Raw genomic sequence first — 23,969 nt, 5'->3', positions numbered from 1 at the left:
CATAGCTAATAACAATGTAGCCAAACGGCGTTATGAAACGCACAGTGGATTATTAAAAGACAGCGTCCCTATGTTTGTCTGTATGTGACTTTGAATGAACACTAACCTAACATAGATTAACAACGTTAATGAAAACTCACCCCATAAGAAACTGAAAGGTATTCCAGCAGACTTCAGTGCCTCCGATCAGATAAGAGGTCCGGGCGTGCTTCCTTTTCGTCGCAGTTTTAAGTCTGTTCGCCTCCAAATGTCCAATTAGATAGGCGATAGAGCGGTGCTGGCATCATGTCATCATCTCAGACAACTACCGTGTGTTTCCTGCTCTCTTTCAGCCGCTGAATAATCCATCTGTTTGTTGTTTTTGTGACGATAAAAGTCTGCTAACACGTTAGAATAAAGATCGCTAGCTTAAAATGCTAACAGTCCATACACCAGCAGACGCTGTGCTTTCGCTGTCCTTGTGAAGAAGCTCAGCCACAGCTGACTTATTGTCCTGTTCTCTTTGCCTTCCTTTGTCAAACAAAGCTTTGATGATGACTGCTTTGATGATAATCACGCTTTCATTTTGCACACACACACACACTGCACACATAAGCTGGAAAGTTCCAGGCCTATCTCTCCCCCTCCCCTCCCTCGCTCTCTCTGAGTGAGAGCGTGCATATTAATTAGCCATGTGTATTCTCCGTGATCGTCAGCTGATTGGCTGAAAAAGCAACAAAGGCTCTGGAATGTGAGATCGCCACACCCAAACTAGGAGCGATTCACAGCGATAAAACAACCTTAATTCAAACACAAAGTTTATGGTTTTAAGACCCACAATACTGTGATTTGAAGCAGGTAGTGGCTTCTTCAAAACTTCAACTTGTGTAATTTTGAAAAAAACGGAAATCCCTAATTTTGAAAAAAAAAACTTTTTCCTGTTTTTTCTCGTTTTGCGATTTGCCGACTTGTTCCTGCTTGGTCCGTGGCGGGTCACATTTCTCCGAGCAAATATGGAGGACTTCCGAAGGCAGTGATTTTGAGGAGTTTCTCGGCTTCAATGGCATTATTGCTGAGGACTTTGATGACTTTGAACGCGCTGAACCAATCGACCAGGATTTATGGTTAAGACATAATTATGTTTGAAGACTACGAGGTCGACGATGAGGTTGAAGTTTTTGAAAGTGACAGAAGATGGAGAATTACCACTGTAATCAACATAGTTCAAAATAGAACTCAACAGTTCAAAATAAAATAAATCCCCGTCGAGCTATGATGCTGATTTAATTAGCCCAGCTTAACTTACCTGTCTAGGAGAAGAGTAGCCAATTCTGTGTCCGTTTTGAAATTCCTCTCAGCTTTCAACTCTCTCCACCGTTCAAAAGTGGTGAATATGGCTGTGACACAGAAAAGACCACCCATTCTTTGGACTTTTAATCACTGTGTTTTCCTCTAGGTGCTACACTGCACTGGACACCTGAGGATTTACAACAGCTGTCCTCCCAGAGTGCTGTGCGGCTTCAAAGAGCCTCCGCTGACCTGCGCTGTTCTGATGTGCGAGCCAATCCCACACCCGTCCAACATCGAGACACCTCTGGACAGCAAGACCTTCATGAGCAGACACAGCATGGACATGAAGTTCACCTACTGTGACGAGAGGTGCGCTGCAACAAACTCATACACACACACAATTAGGGCTGGGCGATATGGCCTGAAAATAAAATCCCTGATTTATTTACAAAAAAATCGATTTTTTTTTTTAATTTAAGACAAAAAAAATATTCATATGATGAACTATGTGTAAATGCATGACATTTTACACACATACACAGTGTTTCAGTGTCAGTTAATCAAAATATTTCAAATACGTCCTCCATGACCTTAGCACACACTAAAATGTGACAGTGTGATGCCAGTCGCGGTCCAGACTACTGTGTTAAATATTTAGGGCTGTAAAGTCGACTAATTGGTCGACACGCTCTGGCTCGACCAAAATTGTGATTGGTCGGTTTTTAATTATTATTATTATTATTTTTCATGGTGAATTTCATTAGGAGGAATGGGGGTGTATTAGAGCACCCATGTTTCACAGGTAACAGCGTGTCTTCAGAGTAGGGATCGACCAATTATCGGCCTGGCCGATAATATCGGCCGATATTCGGCATTTTTGCGATAATCGGCCGTTTTTTTCACCGATAACCGATATAATTAATTCATGTATTTTAAAACGCGCTCCTTTGGCTCTGATGCACCGTCTCTGCCTGAAGTCACCACTCTCTTGGTTGTGTAACAATGTCCCGCCCACAACCCTCACTGATTGGCTACTTGGCGCAAGTGAGTCAGTGACAGCCAATCAGTCCACACTGGAGCCTCTACATGCAGCGCCACAGACACGGAGGAGAAGCGGAGGACTGCTCCGCTGAGCCAGAAGAAAAGGTAAGGCAGTGAGAGTCCATGTTTCAAAGCCCTCTAGGATGTTGGAAGTTTTAAAAAATACCACAGCCTTATCCTCTAGTATAAGGGAGGAAAACCTGAGCTTTGGCTCTGGAGATTAAACTACTTCAACACAGTGTACTGCTACATTATAATTGCCGCGACCGATTTAGAGCTGGGGACAGACGCACAATAATAATAGGAGACCCTTACAGTTATCATTACTTTGTGGGAATAATTTATTTCCTAACGTGTGTCAATAAACACCCGCGGTGATTATAGCCTATAAGTTTAACAGCACACGCTAACGTGTCCTTGTTTGTTTTCAATCGCCTCTCCCTCAGCGCTCTCTTTTTTCAATCAATAAATTAACCGTCGCATCTACAGCTCACGTGTGTAAAGTAGACTTTGTTGTTTTAATTTCCAATTGCCAAGTGCCTTATTCTTATTTGTGTAATATGACATACAGTTCTAAGTACAAGAGTGTACATTTAATGTTCTGAGATTCCAAATATGACTTAATTTCTCTAAATATATAAATAAATATAATAATAAATAAGGAACTATAAGTGAAAAACTCTGTTAAGCACTGAAAGTTGTGTCTTTATTTACTCATTATGCTGTTTGATGTAAATTTGTTCATAAATAACTATTAAATCTATAAAACCAATGTAGCCAAGGTTCTGGCCACCCTCTTTATTGGTTTGCTCTTAATCAGGCAGAATCAGATGTAGCCTACCTGAGAGAACATAAGACATCATTTATTAAATGTTTTTTCATGTTGGCTATCATAAGAATATTATGTAGTGGAAGTTTTACAGACAGTTTTGCTCTAATAAATGAATATATATTTTCTCTTTTAATTCTCACTCTTTCTTTTTGTCTCTCTTTATCTAAATCCTCATTACAGATGGATGGATCCAAGAAGCGGGTGAAAAGTACACTATGGCAGTATTTCACACAGCCAACCCCAGGAAGGCCAGTGTGTAATACCTGCAAAGACATTAATGATTATGTGATTATGTTATTATGTTAATTATGTATTCATGTTATTTTACAAAAAGTTAAGGCCATTTTGTCAGTGTAAACAAACCGTTTACTGTATTCAATTTAATCCCAGGTGTGTTTCTCTAAATTTTGACACCAACATGTAAATTTTTACTGCAAATAAATATCGGTTCTACATATCAGCTATCGGTTTCGCTTGGTTATTAATAATCGGTATCGGCCCTGAAAAATCCATATCGGTCGATCCCTACTTCAGAGAACACCCCTCTTGCTTTCCACTATTTTGGTTTAGTCCAGCCCAGTGGGTTGTTGTCGCTCTGTGGCTAATGAGAGACAGACAGATTAGCATTGCCATTAATTACACGTGAATTTTGAGCTTTTCATGTTAGGCTACAGTCAGTCCTCCTGTCGCATCCATGTCAAAGACATCAGCAGTGTGGCAGCATTTTTCTAAAGCAGATGACGGTAAAAAAGTGGAATGCAAACTTTGCAAGCAATAGTTTACTTTTCATAGCTCTACTACAAACATGGCATATCACCAAAAAACACTAAGCTAAAGTTGCTCTGTCCATTTTGAGTATGAACATATCAGAATTATTAGCATATTTCAATATTTTAGTCTAATAATCGTTGATTGGTTTTATACAGCGTCCCACGGTCTATTTGTGTCTCAGCCGCGAAGCTGAGCTCGTATGTCCAGTCTCGCTCTGTATTCCTCAACAGTTATTGTGCTGATATTACTAGTTGACAGTACATCATTTTCGGATATCACAAGCTATGATATTGCGCAGATGGAGGCGTCAGACTCTGACCATGACTTGCTTGTCAGAAAGACGTTGGTGCAGACACTTGTCACTCAAACATATCTGACCAATGGGGAAGCACCCGCCCACTAGGGGATATTTGTGTCAAAATGATTCAATAAAAAAACGACTTAAAAACTTTTTTTCACTTCATTAAAAAAAAAAAAATGTGGTGGTTCCCTGCTCCGAGTTTGACTGAATTTCTTAACAACCAATCACGTTAGTTCCCCCAACAGTATCAAAAGAGGATTCAAGCAGAAGCGTGTTTACATCCTTTGTGGACTGTGAAGGCCACCGTGGTTCCCTGACCCACTTGGAATAGAAAGGAGTGAGCAGTGAAAAGTCATCATTTGTTGCAGTCTGCAGTCTCACTTTTAGATGTCACTAATACTTACATACTGTACATTTCATTACAAACAAGTACTCAATCAATTTAACAATACAAATAATATAAGGGCAGCTGTGGCCTAGTGGTTAGGGCTTCGAGCTTGTCAATCACAGCTGAAGTGCTGTTGAGCAAGGCACCTAACCCCGCTCACTGGCATGGCAGCTCACTGCGCTGGGTTAGCATGTTCTCCACCTCACTGTGTGCTGTGTGTGTTCACTAACTCACTGCAGAATTAAATTTCCCCTTGCGGGACTTAAAGGGTTCTTAATTCTTAATTCTTAATAAACAAATAATCACTCACTGAAGCCTCAGAACTAACATTCAAAATAAAGTAAGATGGTGTGTGCACTCTGTAGACACACACACACACAAAGAGGAGTGTTTTTCACTGATTGCAGTGTGCAGAGTGAAATCAGTTTGATTTGGCAGAAACACCAGTGGAACATGGAAGCCAAGGATGAAACATTAATACTTAAATAAGAGGCTGTCACAACACTGACCCATCGGGCCAAAGCCACACACACACACACACACACACACACACACACACATGTCCAAGTAAATTGTCCATCTTTGCACCTAAGATTTCAAGCTCACTTGCACAAAAAGGTATTGACGACCACACACACACACTCACACACACATAGATTTGAATTTCACAAGCACATGCACGCATAGCTGTAATCGTATCAAGCTGCTCATGGAAAACAAAGGTTCCCCCTGGATAAAGTGTGCTTTATGTGAGAGCCGTGCTACAAACAAGGTCCCATGTAAAATGTAAAAACCAAGCAAAAAAAATCTTCTCTCCAATTACGCAAATGAGTTTAGTATAGGTGGGTTGCCCGCACGGCTCAGCTGGGACTTAGACTCATTAGCGACGGGACAGAAAGTTCCATTGAGCTCATGTTGGGCAGTGTGAGCTGCTGAAGGGAGGAAAGGAAGGATTATGAAAGAATGGACAACTCCGTCAGCAAATGTGAATATTATATAGTATTATAACTTTTTCTAACCTTAAGTGACCTTCATAAAATATAAATCTGACATATTAAGTATTTTAAAGGCATAAACTGAATTTATTTGCAGTTATTTATAGTTAATTATTATTTTCTATAAGTCAAAGATAAGATGCATTTAAAAGAACAATTTTCTTGCCAAATATCAAATGAAAATAATTAAAGAAAATGATAGTGGGGTTTTTACAAAATATCATTGACAACCATCCTTTACGTTACGTTTTACCACATGGACATTGTGTTAGTGAGGTATGATAAAAGCCTGTACTACCATCATAAACTTTTGGAATAACATGTAATAAAACTATAAAGACAAGTAAAAATTAAAGTTTATCAGTGGGTTTAGTTAGATTTATGAACTGACTGCAGTAGTGAGGATATGGTACTTTGTACCCACATACATACACACTAGTTAACATACTGTATGAACTGCATATTTATATGGATCTGTGTTTAACTTAAAAAGAAATATGCTGTGATTGCTCCCAGTGCTGAGAACACAGCAACTCACCAAACCCCTGTGCCCGGTTTTTCAAAAGTAAACCGGGCCCAGACAGTATTCTCCCAAATAGCTGTCAATATTGACCACAAATAATATATTTAATTCTGTCACTAATTAATGTGTATAAATCACAATCAAAAATATTTTTGTTTTGTTTTTAGATTATTTTTTAGTGATGCAATGAATAACAAAGCAGTGGAGGACAGTGTGTTTTATTGCAGGTCTTCAACAAAAAATCATTATCATCATCCTTGTGATGTTACAGATTTTCTCAGTCGCTTTGGTGCTTTTCTCACACCACTATTAACATTTGCACGGCAGTTAGTGCATTTCTCAAAACAATTAGTGCAAACTGCAAAACCTAGTGGATAACCTGCAAAAGCATGTCACTTACTCAAAATGTATTGTCCATTCGTCAAAAGCAAGTATTCATGTCAATGAAACTGCCAGTGTCATCAAAATGAGAAGTCTTGACACCATCGTTTATCAACAAGATCAAATGGCTTTGTCATGTTTTCATTATGACAGTTTATTCTCTCAGTGTTTTCCAATGCAACATATAAGGTCAGAATTTGGAAACACTACCTCAAGACATGCTTAAGACACCACTATACACTACTTGTACAGCCATTTAAAACTACAGTAAAGTTTCACATTGCTGTTGGGGAGTAAGTGATATATTATGAGATGTCAGATTACTGTCCAATACTATACATACCTGTTCTCCCCCTACGAAATGTTTGAATGCTTGAATTCACAGTGGTTCTTTCAACATTTGGTTGCACCCTCCGACCAGCCTCAGCCATTGTGAGGCCATGATTGACAACATGGTCCACAACTGTAGCTCTAATTTCATTAGGAATCTGCCTATGTGTTTGGTATCTTCTCCTTCTTCCCCTGTTTTATCCCCTTTCCCCTTCCTCCACGCATCCTCACCCCTCTTCCACGATGCTGACCTTCCAATTCTGTGTCACATAATTGTAGAAATGGTACACACTATGTCCTGCTTGGTTCACATATGCTTGCCAAGTGAGGGTTCATGGGATTCATTCCTGAGTGACTGTGAACTAGTGGCTTGTCATTGTTTACAGAGGTGGAAAGTAACTAAATACATTTACTCAAGTTATTGTATTGAATACTTTTTTTGTGTATTTTGTATTTTTTTAAATACAATTTAAAATTAGGATTTTGTATTTTACTTGAGTACGTATTGACTCAAGTATTGTACTTAGTTACTTTCTAAATTATAGATTATAATAGAGTAAAAATAAAAAATTCAGCACAATGAAGACCTACAGGGGGAAAATATACACCAGAACCAGACAAATGATGATGTGATTAGCACCAGCACTGGCGCGTGAACATAGAGGGCGTGGCCAAAAGAGACGTCATATCCCGTGTCGCGCCGGGCGTGAGCTCCAAAATAGTTTTGGATTTCTGACCCGTTGTCATATTTCTACTACCCTCACACCCCACGCAAAGTAACTAAGTAACTTTTACTTAAAGTACATTTCAAATGAACTACTTTTTACTTCTACCAGAGTACATTTTCAGATGACTACTTTTACTTCTACTTGAGTAATATTTCATCAAAGTATTGGTCTTCTTACTTGAGTACAATATTTTAGTACTTTTTCTACCTCTGATTGGTTATAATACTACTTGGAGGTTGAATGAATTGTTATGAAGAATTTCATTCTGATCTGAGAAAAGCACCAAAGCGACTGAGAAAAACTGTATTTTGAGATTTTTTTTCTTTAATCCCTCCCTTGTCTTTCTTTTATTCTGTTTTCCATTTTGCCACTTTTCCTTTCCTTAAGTCAAGTTCTCCCTCAGTGTCTCATTTTAATTTCTGCGTTTCCATCCAAGTCTTTCCAGTTTTCATTAACAGGTACCTCTCCTTGATCTTTGTTATCCCTCCCTCGCTCTGTCTTGGGCCTGCAGCTGACAGTTGTGTGATCTCAGGTCTTTACACTTCCAGGCCTCCCTCTCCCCCTCATGCACTCATCATGTGCAGATTATTAATCTTAAACCTACTGTGACTTCTGTTTTTTCTTCATTTTACATGGGTTCATGAAAATATCGAATTCTAGGAATTCTGGTGTGGGAATGTGAACTCTCGTCATCAGTGACAGATGATCTGAAACAATCTGTACAGCACAGAGCCACAGAGTTTTTGTGTGCGTGGAAAAAAAAACAATTCAGCCAGAGCCTTTCAAAATAAGAGCAAGACATATGACATTTGACACCAATAGGACCAAAAACAATATTTTGATTTGAAAAAAAGCTCTTAAACCAATTGCTATTGATAATCACAATAGTCAGAAAGCAGTTAATGAATTATTAGCCAGCCGTATTCGTTATACAGGGAAAGAACAAGTTCTTGATTATAACGACAAACATTTTGCATAAACAACAACAATACAAAAAACAATAGAAATCAGTAAAACATGACCTGCAAACATGGGTGAGGCACACGACCTGTGCTGAGGTCTCTCTCTCTCACACACACACACAAAATTCCTCAAAATTGGACCAGCACACCAGGATAATGCAATCGGGAGTTGAATTACAAATTACTATTCCACAGTTCAGCAGTTCATGCTTCCGGCCTCTGACCCTTAAAGAGTGGAGAAATCCAGTACACAGAAGAAGATCCATGATAGGAAGACTCAGAACGGTGATTGACATGCTACACCTAGCTGTCAGCTAAACTGGAAACTACAGCATTTGAGACCTCTGGTCTATGCTGTGTTTTTGATTTGATCTAATTTCACTTTAAATCATATTTAAAATAAAATAACTTGTTGGTTCCATTATTGTTGGTATTTCAGAAGAGCTAGACTCTGTAAACTTTACAGCTGTTTACAATAGTAATTTCCTGTCGGTTGGTTTTGTAACATGTTCTGACAACAGAGATGAGACTCTCCCTCACAGTTATAATTAACACCAAGCATAGAGCATGAACAAACCTTGTGTGTTTGGTGTTTACGTACATGTAACTAAATCTGGACCTGAATTTCACATGACTAGGATCCTGTATTTAACCCACTGAAACAAGTGGGGTATTTTAACGAGGTAACTGAAGCAAGCAACATAGTGGGCTTGCAATTAGAGAGAGAGAAAGAGATTAACCATTCCCAGAAAACATGTGGAGAATGAAAATGCTTCTTATTTTTGGACGACGGCTGCACTTCTCTGTTTGCTTTCCAAATCACATGCAAAAGTCTCTTCAAGGTGCAGAGCAAGCCTAACAAGGTTGGCTGCAAGGAGTTTGGAATAAAAACATTCTGTCTTGTGTTGCTAAATGTGTGTGTGTGTGATGTGTGTGCATTTTGCAGGGTAACAGACCTGATGGGTTATACTCCTGAGGATCTTCTTGGTCGTTCTATCTACGACTTTTACCATGCCCTGGACTCTGACAGCATCACCAAGAGCCACCACAACTGTAAGCACACACACACACACACACACACACACACACACACACACACACACACACACATGCTATGATTCCATGTAAAAATCTGCTCTGTTACAATATTTTACAGCTGAAACATCAACAGCGCGTATGTTGTACCTCTCTCTCTCGCTCCCCCTCTCTCTCTCTCTCTTAAATTGCTGAGATTAACAGTTCAACAGATCAAAATTGTGGGTGCTTTTCTTTTTATAGCACAACACATCTCTACTGGTTTTCTTAGCTTCTCCATCAGTGATAGAACCTGGTACCTGCTGGTTTTTTTAAGTTCCTGCTCTGACAAGGTTCAGCTGAGCCGATACTAAAATGTGACGTTGACAGACTGCTGGCCTCTGATTGGTCAGAGAGTGTTGTCACTGAAGAGTCATGAGCACATCGTCCATCACAAGAATCAAAGCCAACAATGTCTAAATGTCATAACTAGAACATTTAATCAAAAAGGTATGTGAGTGGATGGGGGCAGTCGGGCGGAAGGATTTCCTGGGAGCACATGACGTCACTCGGGATTCCCCTGTTCATCCCGTTCCGTGTCATTTAAAAAAAATTTGAAACCATGATTTCATGAGCTATGAAAAAGAGGAGAAACAAATTTAAGAGCGCATGGAGGTATGAGCGCAACTACTTCCACAGACGCTTTCCACAGCAGCAGACGGCGTGGAATGGGGTGCGGTGCAGGTAGAGTGCTGGATCCTCAAAACGGGCCTTGGGCCTGAAATAAACTTCAGCAGAACAATTCAGTTCAAGGTTATATAATTATAATGACATATAAAGTAAACTGTATGGGTCTTCTTGTCAAAGAATGGTTTGGCAGCTGAATAGCGCCATGAGAGGACTCTCCTGTCTTGTCTGGAAAATATTTCCTGAACTCGTCCTATTTTCCAGAATTGCAGAGGTAGTAGATGATCATAAATGAATACCACGTCATCAATCTTGAAAGGGTTAGTTAAGGTGGTTGAATTTGAAGCATAAGCAGCTGAAGCTGTCTTGATACTACCACCTTTTTTATTTTATTTTTGTTTTTCAGGACAGTGTGCATGTACAATTATCATTTAAATAAAAGTTGGGTGTCAGTACACTAAGAAGAATTTACACACAGGTGTCCGCTGCATTCCTACGTGGCATAACACTTATCACATGTCACCCTTCATTATTTGGTGTACTCGCTGTACGCGTGCCTGTATGCATGTGTATCACATGCGTTTTTCAGTCTTTATGCAGAAGTAAGCCACGTGGTTAAAGCATTTTAGTGTAGTGTGCTTGCATAAAATGCCCCTGATAGCGTGCGTGCGTGCGTGAGTGTATGTAGCAGGATCATAGTAAAAAGATGACTCATTAAATTAAGCCCAGCCACTGATGGTCTGATAAGGTTTGCACAGTGGACAGGGAACCAGGTGGCCTCTATTACTAATATATCTAATGACACTGTGTGTGTGTGTGCGTGCGTGTGTGTTTGTGTGTCTCAAGGCTTTAATCTCCACTGACAGCAACTGATCATTAGAAGCTATGAACAGTGACATAACAAGAAAAAACGTGGTCATTTATTTTCACAAAAAAGGGCCAGTGACATAGAGTGAGTGTGTGTGTGTGTGTGTGTGTGTGTGTGTGTGTGTGTGTGTGTGTGTGTGTGTGTGTGTGTGTGTGTGTGTGTGTGTGTGTGTGTGTGTGTGTGTGTGTGTGTGTGTGTGTGTGTGACTCTACCAAGTCGGTCTGATCAACTTTGTCTCTTAACCAGAATAATCAGTAAAACTGGATTGATAACGAGATCAATCACGACTCACACACAATAACTAAATTGGTTTAAAGCTGACCTAGGCAACACATTTCTGGAAAAGTCACTATTTGAACTGCCTATGCTCCAAAACAACTAGAAAAATTCAATAGAGTCTAAAAGAAATTTTGATAAAATAAATCAACACAGAAATTTACATAAATCTGTCATTGTAATTAGGTCGTAAACATTATCGTATTTAATGTTCTCAATATTTATTTTCCTTGTGTCACATTTGGTCAATAAAAGTGAAAACAGTGCAATATTCCTTTGGACAATGTATAGTTATAGTAAAGTATAATATCCGAGCAGTAAATAGTTTCCTTTGAGACTGCATATTGAACGTCATAGGTTTTGTATACTGTACTTATGTTTTTTCATACACATACACTTATATTTTGTATGGTGATTTCCACCCAGATCATTATTGCCTTGTTCTTGTTGTCTTACAAATCACTGACAAGAATGTGCTCGGACTGTCTGTTCATTCACAAATGGCAAATTAACATTCAATTCAGTTTAATACATCAAAAAGGGTTCAGTAAGAAAATACATTCATTAACATCTCTTCCCTGCAGTCACTGATAATGCACATTTAGTGCACACTAACAGACTTATTTCCCAACATCAAATCAATTTCAAGCAGGGACATTTGGCACATATTTTCCTCCCCTTGTTAATCAATCATCAGGGTTCGTTGTGTCCCCATGGGAAACCTTGCAACCTCAGAGATAGAGAGAAGACCATCCTCCTGGTTCTTGCCCACTTTAAAGTTCACCTGGCAATTCAAATATAATAATCCACATGGTAACAACGCTAGTCCCTAGCAACTTCTTGTACCCATTTCCTCCGTAACTTATTCACTTCAGCCAGGCAGTACACATCTCCTACAAAACAGGAATCAGCCAAAAAACATGCAACTGACTAAATACACAACAAGAAACTAAACTGGTTTAAAGCTGGCCTAGGCAACACATTTCTGGAAAAGTTACTATTCGAATCGGCCAAAAAAAATAAAATGCTACTGACTAAACACAATTCAATTAGGAATCTCTCACTAATAAGCTCCATTCCACCTTCTATTCTATGGAGCCAGTGCAAATGGAAGTGAAAGATTAAATCAACATTGCTGTCACTGATCACTTACAAGATGAAGAAAAGAAGCTGCTTGTGGAGTCAAACTCTGAGTAGGTGTCTCCTGTAATGCTACTGCCAATGAAAGACTGAGGACTGGAATTCCACTGCTGTAAAACATCAATGACATTGAGTAGCTTTCTGGAGCCTTCCTTTTCTCCATTCAAACAGTGGATACTGGCAAGTGCTCATTGACCCTGACGGCAAAGGAAAAACTGCAATTGACTGATTGTACCAGTTCATTGTCCGAGTCTTTCGTTCCAAGAATGTGCCTGCAACCTTTGAAGGCATTGGTTCTCAAAGTGCGGCCTGGGAGCCAATGGTGGCCCGCAGAAACATTTCTGGCGGCCCGCAATGAATTACAGTTGATAGTTTTAATCCAGGAGGTACTAAGCTTGTGAAATGTTTATTTGACATTACTGGATACAGACCAACTGTACAAGTGCAATCTGGTCATTAAAATGATTACAAATGGGATTTCGTTCTGTTTTTTTTCCTTTGGCAGCCCTCAGTCCAACGTTGGGTTCCTAAACTGGCCCTCAGTTATCAAAACTTTGAGAACCCCTGGATAGCATCCTGATTGGCCTTCACTAGGGATGTAACGATACACTCAACTCACGACTCGATACAGTTCACGATTTTTTGTTCACGATACGATTTTCTCACTTTTTTTTTTTTTTCATCAAAATGAGCTACAGACAAATTGCAGTAAAAATGTGCAACTTACATGGTCATCTTAAACAACAAAATAGTATGAAAAATATCGCCTTTCTTTAGAAACACTCACACAAGTAAAGGCCACATTATACTTCTCCGAATGCGTAATGCGTTATCCGACTGCGTAACCACGGAGACCCCATCAGTAGGGGTCGCTACGCAAGGTTGTTGTGCTTTTAGCTACAGTGAGCAATGGCGTCCGAGAGAGAAAGACTGTGGAAGCGGAATAACATTGAAACGGTGGCCGTTTCTCACTTTTCTGTGTCACGGAACGCAGTTTTAAGATAATTTGAGGCGAGAAATCGGTCATTTAGAGTCTAAACATGTGCTGTGTGTGTTAAGATATGACGTATTATAGTTTGGCAGCTCACAAGGTGGCGTAACGTTACTTTGCTTCTCACTGTGGTGGCGGTTAATATGCTGCTGCATGTTGCTTGTGTTGCCGATATATGTGAGCAGTCTCTTGCAATATATACATGCTGTTTTGGTTTTGTCTGTCCATTTCTCACTGGTTGTAGTTGTGTATATAGGGAATCCAAAATGCCGCCACACAGGTTATTTTAAACAGCTCGGTGCATCTTCTATCTCAAAGTCGTCGCCTACCGTCGCCATGTCTTCCCTCGTTCTGTGCCCCGTACCTACATAGTGACGTAAGTCACCAACCAGTGACTTTTTAAAAGATAACGTAACCTATTTATAAAAAAAAGAAAGAAGAAAAAGAACATATCCTACTTCTCTCGCATTCACGATTAATTTTTCTGTCAACCGGTGCGAATTGTCACGCATTTTTACCGATTTTTAATCATGTCACGATGCATCGTTACATCCCTAGCCTTCACATCTGTCTAGTCTATATCAATGACATAATAGTTTACTCGTCATCGTCAACTCAACATTTTGAGTGGCTGTTGACTGTCATGGTAAGACTGCATAAACCCAATCTGACATTCAATCTCAAGAAATTCTGCCCAAAGGAAATCAGACTCATTGTCTCTGGAAAAGATCAGTCTTGATCCTGACAATTTCAAAGCAGTTTGGTCTGTTCTGGTACCAATGCATCTCAAAGAAGTGCATCTGCATCTGATTTTTTTTTACCTGAGCAGGAAGTGAAATCAGAAAAACAAAAAAGTTAAGATTCATTTAGAAAAAATACATGTGGAAATAATTAAGTTTTTGGAGTGACTAAGAAAAAAACTGCAAAGTAAATTGAGTGTTATTATGGCCTGGAAACCTAGACACTAAAGAAAAAATACCACCGCCATCCTGGTCAATGCTCATGTCACATCACGTCTCGACTACTGCAATGCACTCCTAAATGGTTTACCTCACAAACCCCTCCATAAACTTCATCTGGTTCAGAACTCAGCCGTTCGTATCATCACAAGAACACATTCTGCTCTTGAAACAACTTTACTGGCTCCCCATCCGTTTCCACACGAATTCCAAATTCTTCTTTTAACGTTCAAAGCCCTCCATAACTGAGCTCCTCCATATCTCACTGACCTGCCCTTCTCCGTTCCTCCTCAGCCTCCCTCCTCTCCATACCATCTACCCGTCTGTCCACAATGAAACTCAGGTCATTCAGCCATCCTACCCCCCCCCCACACACACACACACACACTCTGGAACACACTCCCACAACACAGCAAACGTCACTGTCCACCTTCAAATCCCAACTCAAAACTCAGTTATTCAGACTAGCTTACCCAACATGGCCATTCTGCCACGATCATCTCAGCCATCTTTTTTGGTATTCTGCAATTAAAACTCTGGTATTAATTTTTAAACTCTGTTTTATTTTATCTTAACTTTTCTATCTTTAAAGGTGAAGTAAGTAGTTTATAGTGACATCTAGAGGAGAGGCTGAAATTTACAACAAAGAACTGCTCCTCTGCTCACCCCCTCTCTTCCCTGAGCTCTACGGTATCCTCAGAAAGTCAAATGTCGTCCTCGTCGTCTTTCTCCGTGTCAGCAGATGAGGTTTGTGAGGAGAGGGAGAGGGCGAGCTACCGCGGCCGTGGCTGACGAAGGGGGGAGAGTGGAGGCGGGACTTCCGCTACAAGTAAAGCGACGCTTGATTTGTTCTCTCGCGTTTGTCCTTACAGGCTCCAGTAGAAACATGGAGTCTCGCTGCTAACAGTGGCAATGCAACAGTGGCCCGTGACCATATTATTTTACATGACTTTTTGAAACACTACGAAAATGAAACAAAAACTATTATACAGCGACTAGACAATGCAGGAGCACATAATATGTATAAAAAAGTGGATTTTGGGTCATATAAACCCATAAATACTACACAGTGTCCCTTTAACTCTAACTTTAATTTGACCGTTTGTGTGTCTTAACTTTTGTCTGTTTGAAGTGTTTGAAAGGAGCTTACAAATAAAATGTACTCTTCTTCTTCCTCTTCCTATTATTATTAGTATCATTTGTATTGTTATTGTTTATTTGCTGACAGAAGCTGGTTCCTCTGTGACCTCTTTGGACTCAGTCGCTGACTTCTCTATGCTGGATGACACACAAGTCATTTTTTCAAGTTATTTCCCTTGCTTCCTCTGACCTCTATCTTAACATTACATTCACACACACACTATGCATTGGCAAGTTTATTTAAATATTTTAAAAGTGTTAAGACCTTATGTTTTCTGTATTTTTTCTCTCAGAATATTGGTTTCAAATTAGTTTTCCTTGTATTTTCCTGAATAATAAAAAAAAAAGACGATTTGATTTTAATGTCTGATTGTTGTGCCAGCAACATTATTTAGGAGTAACTTCTACATTAAATAAATATTTTTTGAGCAGAACTCTGCTCATCAGCGCCTCTCAATCCACACATGCAACAGCTTTCTGTGTAACATGTAACGTGACATCAGCTTATGCAACACTATGTGCACTCGCTCACCACAGTCCTGCTCCTTTCCCACGGCAGCACTGAACTTTGGACTCAAGCCAGCTCATATCCTTCTCTGCTCGAAGTCAAATATCCCACTTTTTTCTGCTTAGTTAAATTTACATCCATAAATAAAATGCATGGCAGTTTATTTAATAATTAAAACTAAATAGACATTTAACCACAGACACAACACACAACTGTCTTGAGGTGATTTAGTTGCTGACATTAATGACTGAATTTATGAGCTTAAGTACTGCAGCAATCTACAGTAAAATAATTATCCTCTAAATTTACACCAGGTCACACAAGGTTAGTTCTCTTCCTGTTGGAAAAACTACAGCTCCCATGAATCTGTTTGTTCAAACAGTCAAAGGAGCTTGTATCGTCAACAGTTCAAAAGCATAAAAGGGGTCAGTGGTTGGAACACAATTCAAATGACATACTATACAAAGTTAATACCCGTAGACTATCTGCTGCCAGGAAACATGAATGACGTAAAGATGTGTAATTTGCATGTTTGTAATTCAAATATTTCAACCTGATTAAATTATTTGTATCGTGATGTCACAAAACCTAATTGGCGCTGAAGCTAGGGTAGATATGATGCAATATGATGTGATAAGGTTTGTGCTTAGTCACCACCACTGGTACAAGAAGTTTGGCCCTTATTACAGCCATAAAACACATCTATCATCAGTCTATTTAATCTGCCATAGCCATAACATTAACTGTCTTTGTCAATAATACAACAATACACTGTATTTTCTGGTGGGCCTCCAACCTCAATATCATCTTGTCAACTGGCCCAGTTCATAGTTTGTCTCCCTCTCCCTCTCTACAGTGTGTACCAAGGGTCAGGCAGTGAGTGGTCAGTACCGTATGCTCGCCAAGACTGGAGGCTACATCTGGGTGGAAACCCAGGGAACTGTGATCTATAACAGCCGCAACTCGCAGCCTCAGTGCATCGTGTGCATCAACTATGTCCTCAGGTAAGTCCTCACCTCCAACTCTGTGGATTTTTAGACATCAATCCTGTTTTCTTCATGGTACAGTTCGGTTTGGTACAGTACAGTACAGTTTGGAACGGTAAAGCCCTGGACCAGGCTTGCGTTTCGACTGTGAACAGTACCTTCACTCGGTAGGCTTACTGTACTGAATCAATGTAGGGTCCACAGATTGCTGTGTCACCCTAGTAAACCCATGTGCACAGTGTTTGACACCTTACTAAGTTAATATTTTTTGTGACGTTTTTGTCTCCTTATGATTTTTCATTACATTTTGGTGCCTAATCCAACTCTGTTAGTATACCTTTGCCATGACTAGCTCCAAAATGCTCTTTCAGATTAAGTGGATGAGGGTTTGGGAGTGAACTTTTCTTTTTGTCCTCTACTCCTGCAGTGACGTTGAGGAGAAGTCGATGATTTTCTCCCTGAAGCAGACCGAGTCTCTGTTCAAGCCACGACACATGAGCAACTTCTTCACTGCTGGAGGTGCAGGTGTGACCGAAGAGCCAGGAGATGCCCTTTTCACCAAACTGAAGGAGGAGCCAGAGGACTTGACACAGCTGGCTCCAACACCTGGAGACACGATCATCTCCCTCGACTTTGGTCTGTAGTCACCACTGTTATTACTTTGTTACATACATTTAATGTCAGTGAAAATCCTTAAGGATCCACATTTTCTGTGACAGCTTCAGGAACAGTTCAGCACTGATTTCCATTTCTTTGTTCAGGCCGCTCTCAGTGTGATGTGTCTGCGGAAGCTAAGCTCCCACTAGGACCCCCATCCTGGGCCAATGAGTGCCTCAAACCTGTCAATCTCACGTCGGGCAAATCCTCAGCTCTGACTTCAGCAGACAGATCCAACATGACTGCTTTCACAACAGTACAGCAGAATCCACCACCAGCCAGTGCTATTCCAAGCCTCAGCAGCTGCTCCACGGTGAGAACGCACTTAGATTTATAAGAGTTATTAGTTAAAACCCAATCCCACTGGTCAAAAAACACAATACACCCTTGGTTTTGGTTAGAGTAATTCACTCTTCAATGCATTTGTGTTTTTTATCAGCTTCACTTGTGTGAACACAAAACCCAGATGAACACGCTAGCAAACCTTATTTCTTACAGTCTGGAACAGTTTTTTATTTCATCTTACTTCATTTTATGAAAAACTTTAAATCATTCACCTGGGGACGAGTCTGAATAAGGGATGGAGGAGGTAAACTTGTTCCATTTGTAACGTGCTCATGAGTCACATTTTTATTTTTTTTATTTTTATTTTTTTAATTATTACTATTTACTTTTATTTTCTGGTTTCTTTGCTCGATATAATAAAAACATTAAAACTGCATAATTTTGGTTTGTGGGCAAAACAAAGCATTTGGGAACATTAAGGTTTGGGAACTGTTATATATATTTTTTGAGATTTTATGAACTAACTGATTAATCAACAAAAATAATTGACAGATTAATTTACTATGAAAATATTTGTAAGTTGCAGCCCTACTGTGAATAACATGTGTTTCAATATCTTTGGTATGGATTGTGAAAGAAGTTTTCGCGATTGGGCAACTGCTGCTGCTCTTTTCATTATTTGTTCACACTTTCAGTGTTTCAGTGAGAGTTCAGAGGTCACTAACAGTGGGTATTGTGCATGGGAATAACAGAGATGGATGTTTGGAAGGAAAAGGCTCCCAGAGAGTGAATGGTTCCTTTGTCAAAACTACATTTTCTCTCATTTTTATTCTCTCCTCTGTCTATATCTTCCTCCTGCAGCCCAGCAGCCCAGACGATTACTACCGCACAGATGAGGGTGACCTGAGGGTGGAACTGACTGAGAAGCTGTTTGCTCTGGACACAACAGAGGGCAACAGCACTTCTGCAAATACTGAGGTATGTCTTGTTCCTCCTAGCATCAACATCAAGTTTGTCAAAAATCTTTTTTATGCTGTCAGTTCATTTATCTGACTTATTTTGGGGATTTGATTGAAAACTTACTTTTCCTCATCTGTTACTGTCCTTTTAGTATTGTTTGTATTTTTACCAAAGTAGGTCATATTTTCTTATTTTCTTTGATGTATTTCAGTGAAATACGATGTGGTGTCAACATGGGATGTTTTGTCCTGAAAAAGTAAACTGGATGTTTTATTTTCCTACTTCCTCTCTGCTCGTGCTGAATTCTGCTGAATTTGCTGTGTATCCACTCTGACCTTCTGAAACTGGCCCGACACACAGACGTGTGCATTTTGCTAGATATGTATCAGCTCCCACACTGGATTGGAGATGCAATGCAACCTTTCCACAACCAGTGTATTGTGGGGGTGTGGTTCACACTTTCCTGACTGGCCAGTCCTGGGACCATCTGAACAGCATAGCCATTGCATGCAGTCTAACTTAATACAAGTGTTCCTGACCGAATCATTTGTTTTATTTTAACTGTTGTCCTTTACTTTCTAGATGGACTTTAGTGACTTGGACCTGGAGACTTTAGCTCCTTACATCCCCATGGACGGAGAGGACTTCCAGCTGAACCCCATCATCCCAGAGTCTGAGTCTCTGGAGGGGAGTCCAGCAGGATCATTTAGGGGAAGCAGCAGCAGTATCAACAGCAGCAGCAGTAACAGCAGCCCTCCACAAACAAACCAGGCTTCCCAGCAGACCCTCAGCAATATCACCAGCCTCTTCCAGCCCTTGTCCTCCCCTCCTCAACCCCAGGGTCACTACCAGCCCCAGCCAGCTGCATCTTCATCCTGGGCCACAGGGGAGAAGAGAGGCTCCAACCAGGGGCCCACAAATCCCCATACAGCTTCTTACATGATGGGGCACATGCAGAACTCACCATACCGGGCCCCAGAAAGCACTCCCCTCTCCTCTATGGGTGGCAGGCAGAATTTGCAGTGGCCCCCGGACCCTCTGTTAACCTACCAACAACAGCAACCAGTAACCAAATCTTACCTGATGGACACTTTGTCAAGAGAGATGCATCCATCCTGCCAACAGGACATGGCGCATGTCATGCAGAAGCAGAGGTGATGTTACATGATGCAGAAGTTAAGAGGGTTGATCATTACATCCAACAACAAATGTAAACAGTGTGAATGTTAAATGTGTTCATGTGCGTGCAGGTCTGTTGACAACTTTGCACAAGTCTACAGAGAAATGAGTCCAGCCATGAACAACAGTATCAAGCGCTCCTTCAACCAGATGGCCATGGTGAGTTTTATCTCATTGAAGACCAAGTCTAAGTGAAGCTAAGGTTCTCTGGAGATTCTCCTGTCCGCTTCCTACTCTATTTTGCATGGGTTTGAATGAGTGGGTGACTCCCCTCACCTGGTCCAACCCCTCACCTGTTCCAACCCCTCACCTGTTGAAACCTCTCACTTGTTCCAATACCTCACCTGTTCCAACCCCTCACCTGGTCCAACCCCTCACCTGGTTCAACGCCTCACCTGTATGAACCCCTGTCCTTATCAACCCCCTCACCTGTTCCAACCCCTCACCTGCCCAACCCCTCACCTGTTCCAACCCATCACCTGACCAATTTTTATAATCATACATTAACATAGTTTGATGATGGACAATTAAACCCTGTGATTAAACTTTCTGTGACACGAATTATGGTGTCCGGAATCCACTGCAAAGGTCTATTTCTCTTAATCTACATGTACAAATACAACAGGTGTGGCAACACATCAGAGATGACAGAGGTTCCCATAGAAATAACAATCATTTTCATACACAAAGTCATGAGAAGATGAATGCATGTGAAAATAAAGTAAAATCCTATATTGGTGTATTACCCAACAATGTCTTCAGGGTGAAAATAAGCTGTCAGATATCATGTGGAAGAAGATGAGGAGAGAGAGCTTCATGGCCATGGATCGCTCCCTCAGTGCTGGATCACTGACAGGTAGCTGTATTTTTTATGCTTATATTATTAAGTTATATGTAATAAACACACACACACATGTTTGACAGATATACCTGTGTCATCTCGCTGTCCTCTCTCAGAGACTGCAGTGAGCAGAATATCACACCTCAGCTCCCTGCAACAACACAGGAAGTCTCAATACCCAGGAAACGGGACACACGCTGCAAGTGAGAAAGGCTTTCCACTGAAGACCTGCAACTACTTTGATTATAACATTGCACCATCTCACAGGATGGAGGGTGAGCTGCAAATATACTTAACTAAAACAACACCAATAAAACCCACTGAATAAACTACAGTTAACCAACCAAAGAAATTAAACCAACAACTCAAAAATTACTATCCAGATGAAACCAAGCAAACTTGAGCCCCTCTGTAGCCCCCTTTCCACCAACAATTCAGGGAACTTTTATGACCAGGAAATTAATTAGCCGGGGAAAATAACTTCCGGTAATCTGTGTGGTTTGTAGGGATACAACAATATTCTGTATTTTACCGAACCGTTCATTACACCCTGTTCGGTTCAATGTGCAACGGCAAACAACGGTATTTTGGTACGTTACAGCCCATCAAAATGTATTAAAATACACAGTGCTGTGTGATTAGATCCACTCAGGAGCAGAGACATGAGCGCTGCGCACTCAGCACTGCTCTACTCTTTCCACCTTCATAGCCAATCAGCACTACGCATGCAGATGTTGAGCGCTGCTGTCTGAATTGTGCAGAAACAATGGCAAGTGAACGAGACTCTGAAAAAAGGAAGTTTGAAGCGGCACCGTCTTCATTTAAGTCCGCTGTGTGAGATCATGTAGGATTCAGCGTAGACTACGATGAGAATGAGAAAATTAATATCAACAAACAAACCATGGTGTGCAAGCATCTGTTATGCAGCGCAGTGAAGTTGGTTTGAAGTTGGATATTCAACAAACACTCGCTCTACAGCGCCACCCAGAGCAAGCCTCTCATTTACAGCGTCATCACCCGTCTCTTTCACTTGGAGCAGCATGGTGCAGTTTGTAGTTTCTGTGAGTGGGTTAAAATGTTCTTTATTTTTATTGGATATCACTAAACTTTGTATATTTTTAATTTGAATGGTTTTATGTTTGCCGTTTAATTTGATCTGATAGTGCACTATTATAAATGTTGTGGTTTGATTATATCTATATCTATATAATATTGCAATATTATTGCCTTTGCTAGTCTGAGCAGTTTTATATTAAGATATCGAAACAGTACAGTTATCGCATCCCTAGTGGGGAAACTTCTTGCCACAATCAGAGTGTTGCAAAAGAGTCCCTAGTTGAATGGAGGTACTACTTTCATGGAAAGTTTGGTTTTTTTTCCCCACTGGGTTGTTTTGGTGGAAATGCACCAAAGTTTTTCAGAATCCCTAGTAAATGAGAAAACTTCCTGCGGACTAATGTAAAGTGTGAGATACAGTAACTGTCCTGGCAAGCAGGTGACAGTAGCTTATCTTTGTAGGCACTTATTCTCTCAGTGGACAGTCAGTCAGAGGCATTTCTGTCATTGAACACCTCTGCCATGGGCTGAATTGGCTTGGCTAAAAAGCTGTCGATGGTCAAGCAAAAAGGGCCAATGTGCAGGACGCAATGAGGCCCACCTACACTAACCATTAGTCCATTTGTTCAAGCCTTTACACTGAAACTTTTCACCAAACTTAAGTACCTGTTGTTACCTTGATTAATACAACACAGCAAGGCAGAACAAATGCACGGCATTCCTGTCTGTGGAAAAGGGGCTACTTTTTTCTGAAAAATACCTCCATATCAAATAAATTTAGTCTGTAATTTAGTCATTAAATTTGTATGAGAAATCTTGTCGCCAATGGAAATCAACTTGGTGATTGTCAAATAACAAAATGTGAAAATATTAATGTCATCAGCATTGTCCATTTTACTCATGGATGGTTACATTTTGGATGCGTTTTCTTTTTCATAGCAAATTGTTAGTGGAATTACTGACATGCAGATTCTCTGTGGTTTTGCAGGTATAGCTAGTCGTTTGCTGGGCCCCTCATTTGAGCCCTCCTTTCTGCCGGAGTTGACCCGTTACGACTGCGAGGTCAACGTCCCACTGCAGGGAAACCTGCACCTCCTCCAGGGCTGTGACCTGCTGAGAGCCCTGGACCAGGCCACCTAGTCCCCCAAGTTCAAACCCCACCAAAGACCCGGACCTAACCCCAGCCCCGAACCTCAACCTGCAGCCTGAGATCTGTTTATCACCTTCATGCCTCTGAGCCTTCGACAGCCCAGAGGCTAAGCTATTTTTAGGGAGTAGTATTCACCACAGCTTCTACTTTATTTGGCTTATCTGACTCCACCCTACACTCTGCCTTCTCTGTAGTTCTGTACCCTGATGCTTTCTACTAGCTGAGATGTCGGAGTCAAGCCTCTTTAGAACCCCCTCTTTCTTCTCAGATCATGTGCAGGTTGACCAGTGTACAAAAGTGTCCCTGCATTGAGCCAAACCCATCGAGGACCTACACAAATGAAAACCCCAGTCACTTGGTAAGAAAAGATAAATGTGAGACAGTTTAATGAGCCCGACCCAGGTCCTGTGTTCAGTCTGGATACTGGGATCTCTCTGATCACTGGTTATACATTCAGACACGCAAGGCTGAACTTGGGTCTTTGGTTTGAACAGGGTATTTTAGAGGTGTGGGATTCAGACACAATCTCTACAATCTCAAAGACGAGGGATGCAAACTTGTGTCTTATCCAGAGCCTGTCTCCTGTGATGTGAACTCTATGCAGCTCAGTCCCATCCTTACCTTCTCTTCATCAGCTCTGCTCTAATGAGAAGATGCTCTTACTCTACAGACACATTAACAGAAGCACTGTGTTCTATAACGCTCAGTGTCTGACCAGCAGTCAAACAGTATGGTATCATGAACTGGTTCT

General features: G+C 40.7%; 1 protein-coding gene across 1 annotated transcript in view; it reads left to right on the top strand.

Annotated features, from left to right (window-relative positions):
* Window positions 1–23,375, top strand: part of epas1b (endothelial PAS domain protein 1b) — a gene marked incomplete at its 5' end in the record, with an annotated part of 93,177 nt that extends 69,802 nt beyond the window's left edge. Inside the window, 11 exons of the mRNA XM_083897939.1 lie at window positions 1,436–1,638; window positions 9,468–9,574; window positions 16,961–17,108; window positions 17,518–17,726; window positions 17,852–18,060; window positions 18,894–19,010; window positions 19,575–20,146; window positions 20,243–20,330; window positions 20,934–21,027; window positions 21,129–21,287; window positions 23,057–23,375. Of these exons, the coding sequence (XP_083754065.1) occupies window positions 1,436–1,638; window positions 9,468–9,574; window positions 16,961–17,108; window positions 17,518–17,726; window positions 17,852–18,060; window positions 18,894–19,010; window positions 19,575–20,146; window positions 20,243–20,330; window positions 20,934–21,027; window positions 21,129–21,287; window positions 23,057–23,208 (2,058 nt within the window). The 3' untranslated portion in view covers window positions 23,209–23,375. The remainder of the gene's footprint in view (window positions 1–1,435; window positions 1,639–9,467; window positions 9,575–16,960; window positions 17,109–17,517; window positions 17,727–17,851; window positions 18,061–18,893; window positions 19,011–19,574; window positions 20,147–20,242; window positions 20,331–20,933; window positions 21,028–21,128; window positions 21,288–23,056) is intronic.
* Between the last annotated feature and the right edge of the window lie 594 nt (window positions 23,376–23,969).

Source organism: Microchirus variegatus (assembly GCF_963457635.1).
Source record: "Microchirus variegatus genome assembly, chromosome: 11".
Lineage (NCBI taxonomy): Eukaryota > Metazoa > Chordata > Actinopteri > Pleuronectiformes > Soleidae > Microchirus > Microchirus variegatus.
The sequence above is the reverse complement of the archived record's forward strand: the minus strand, read 5'-3'. Positions and strand labels throughout refer to the sequence as shown.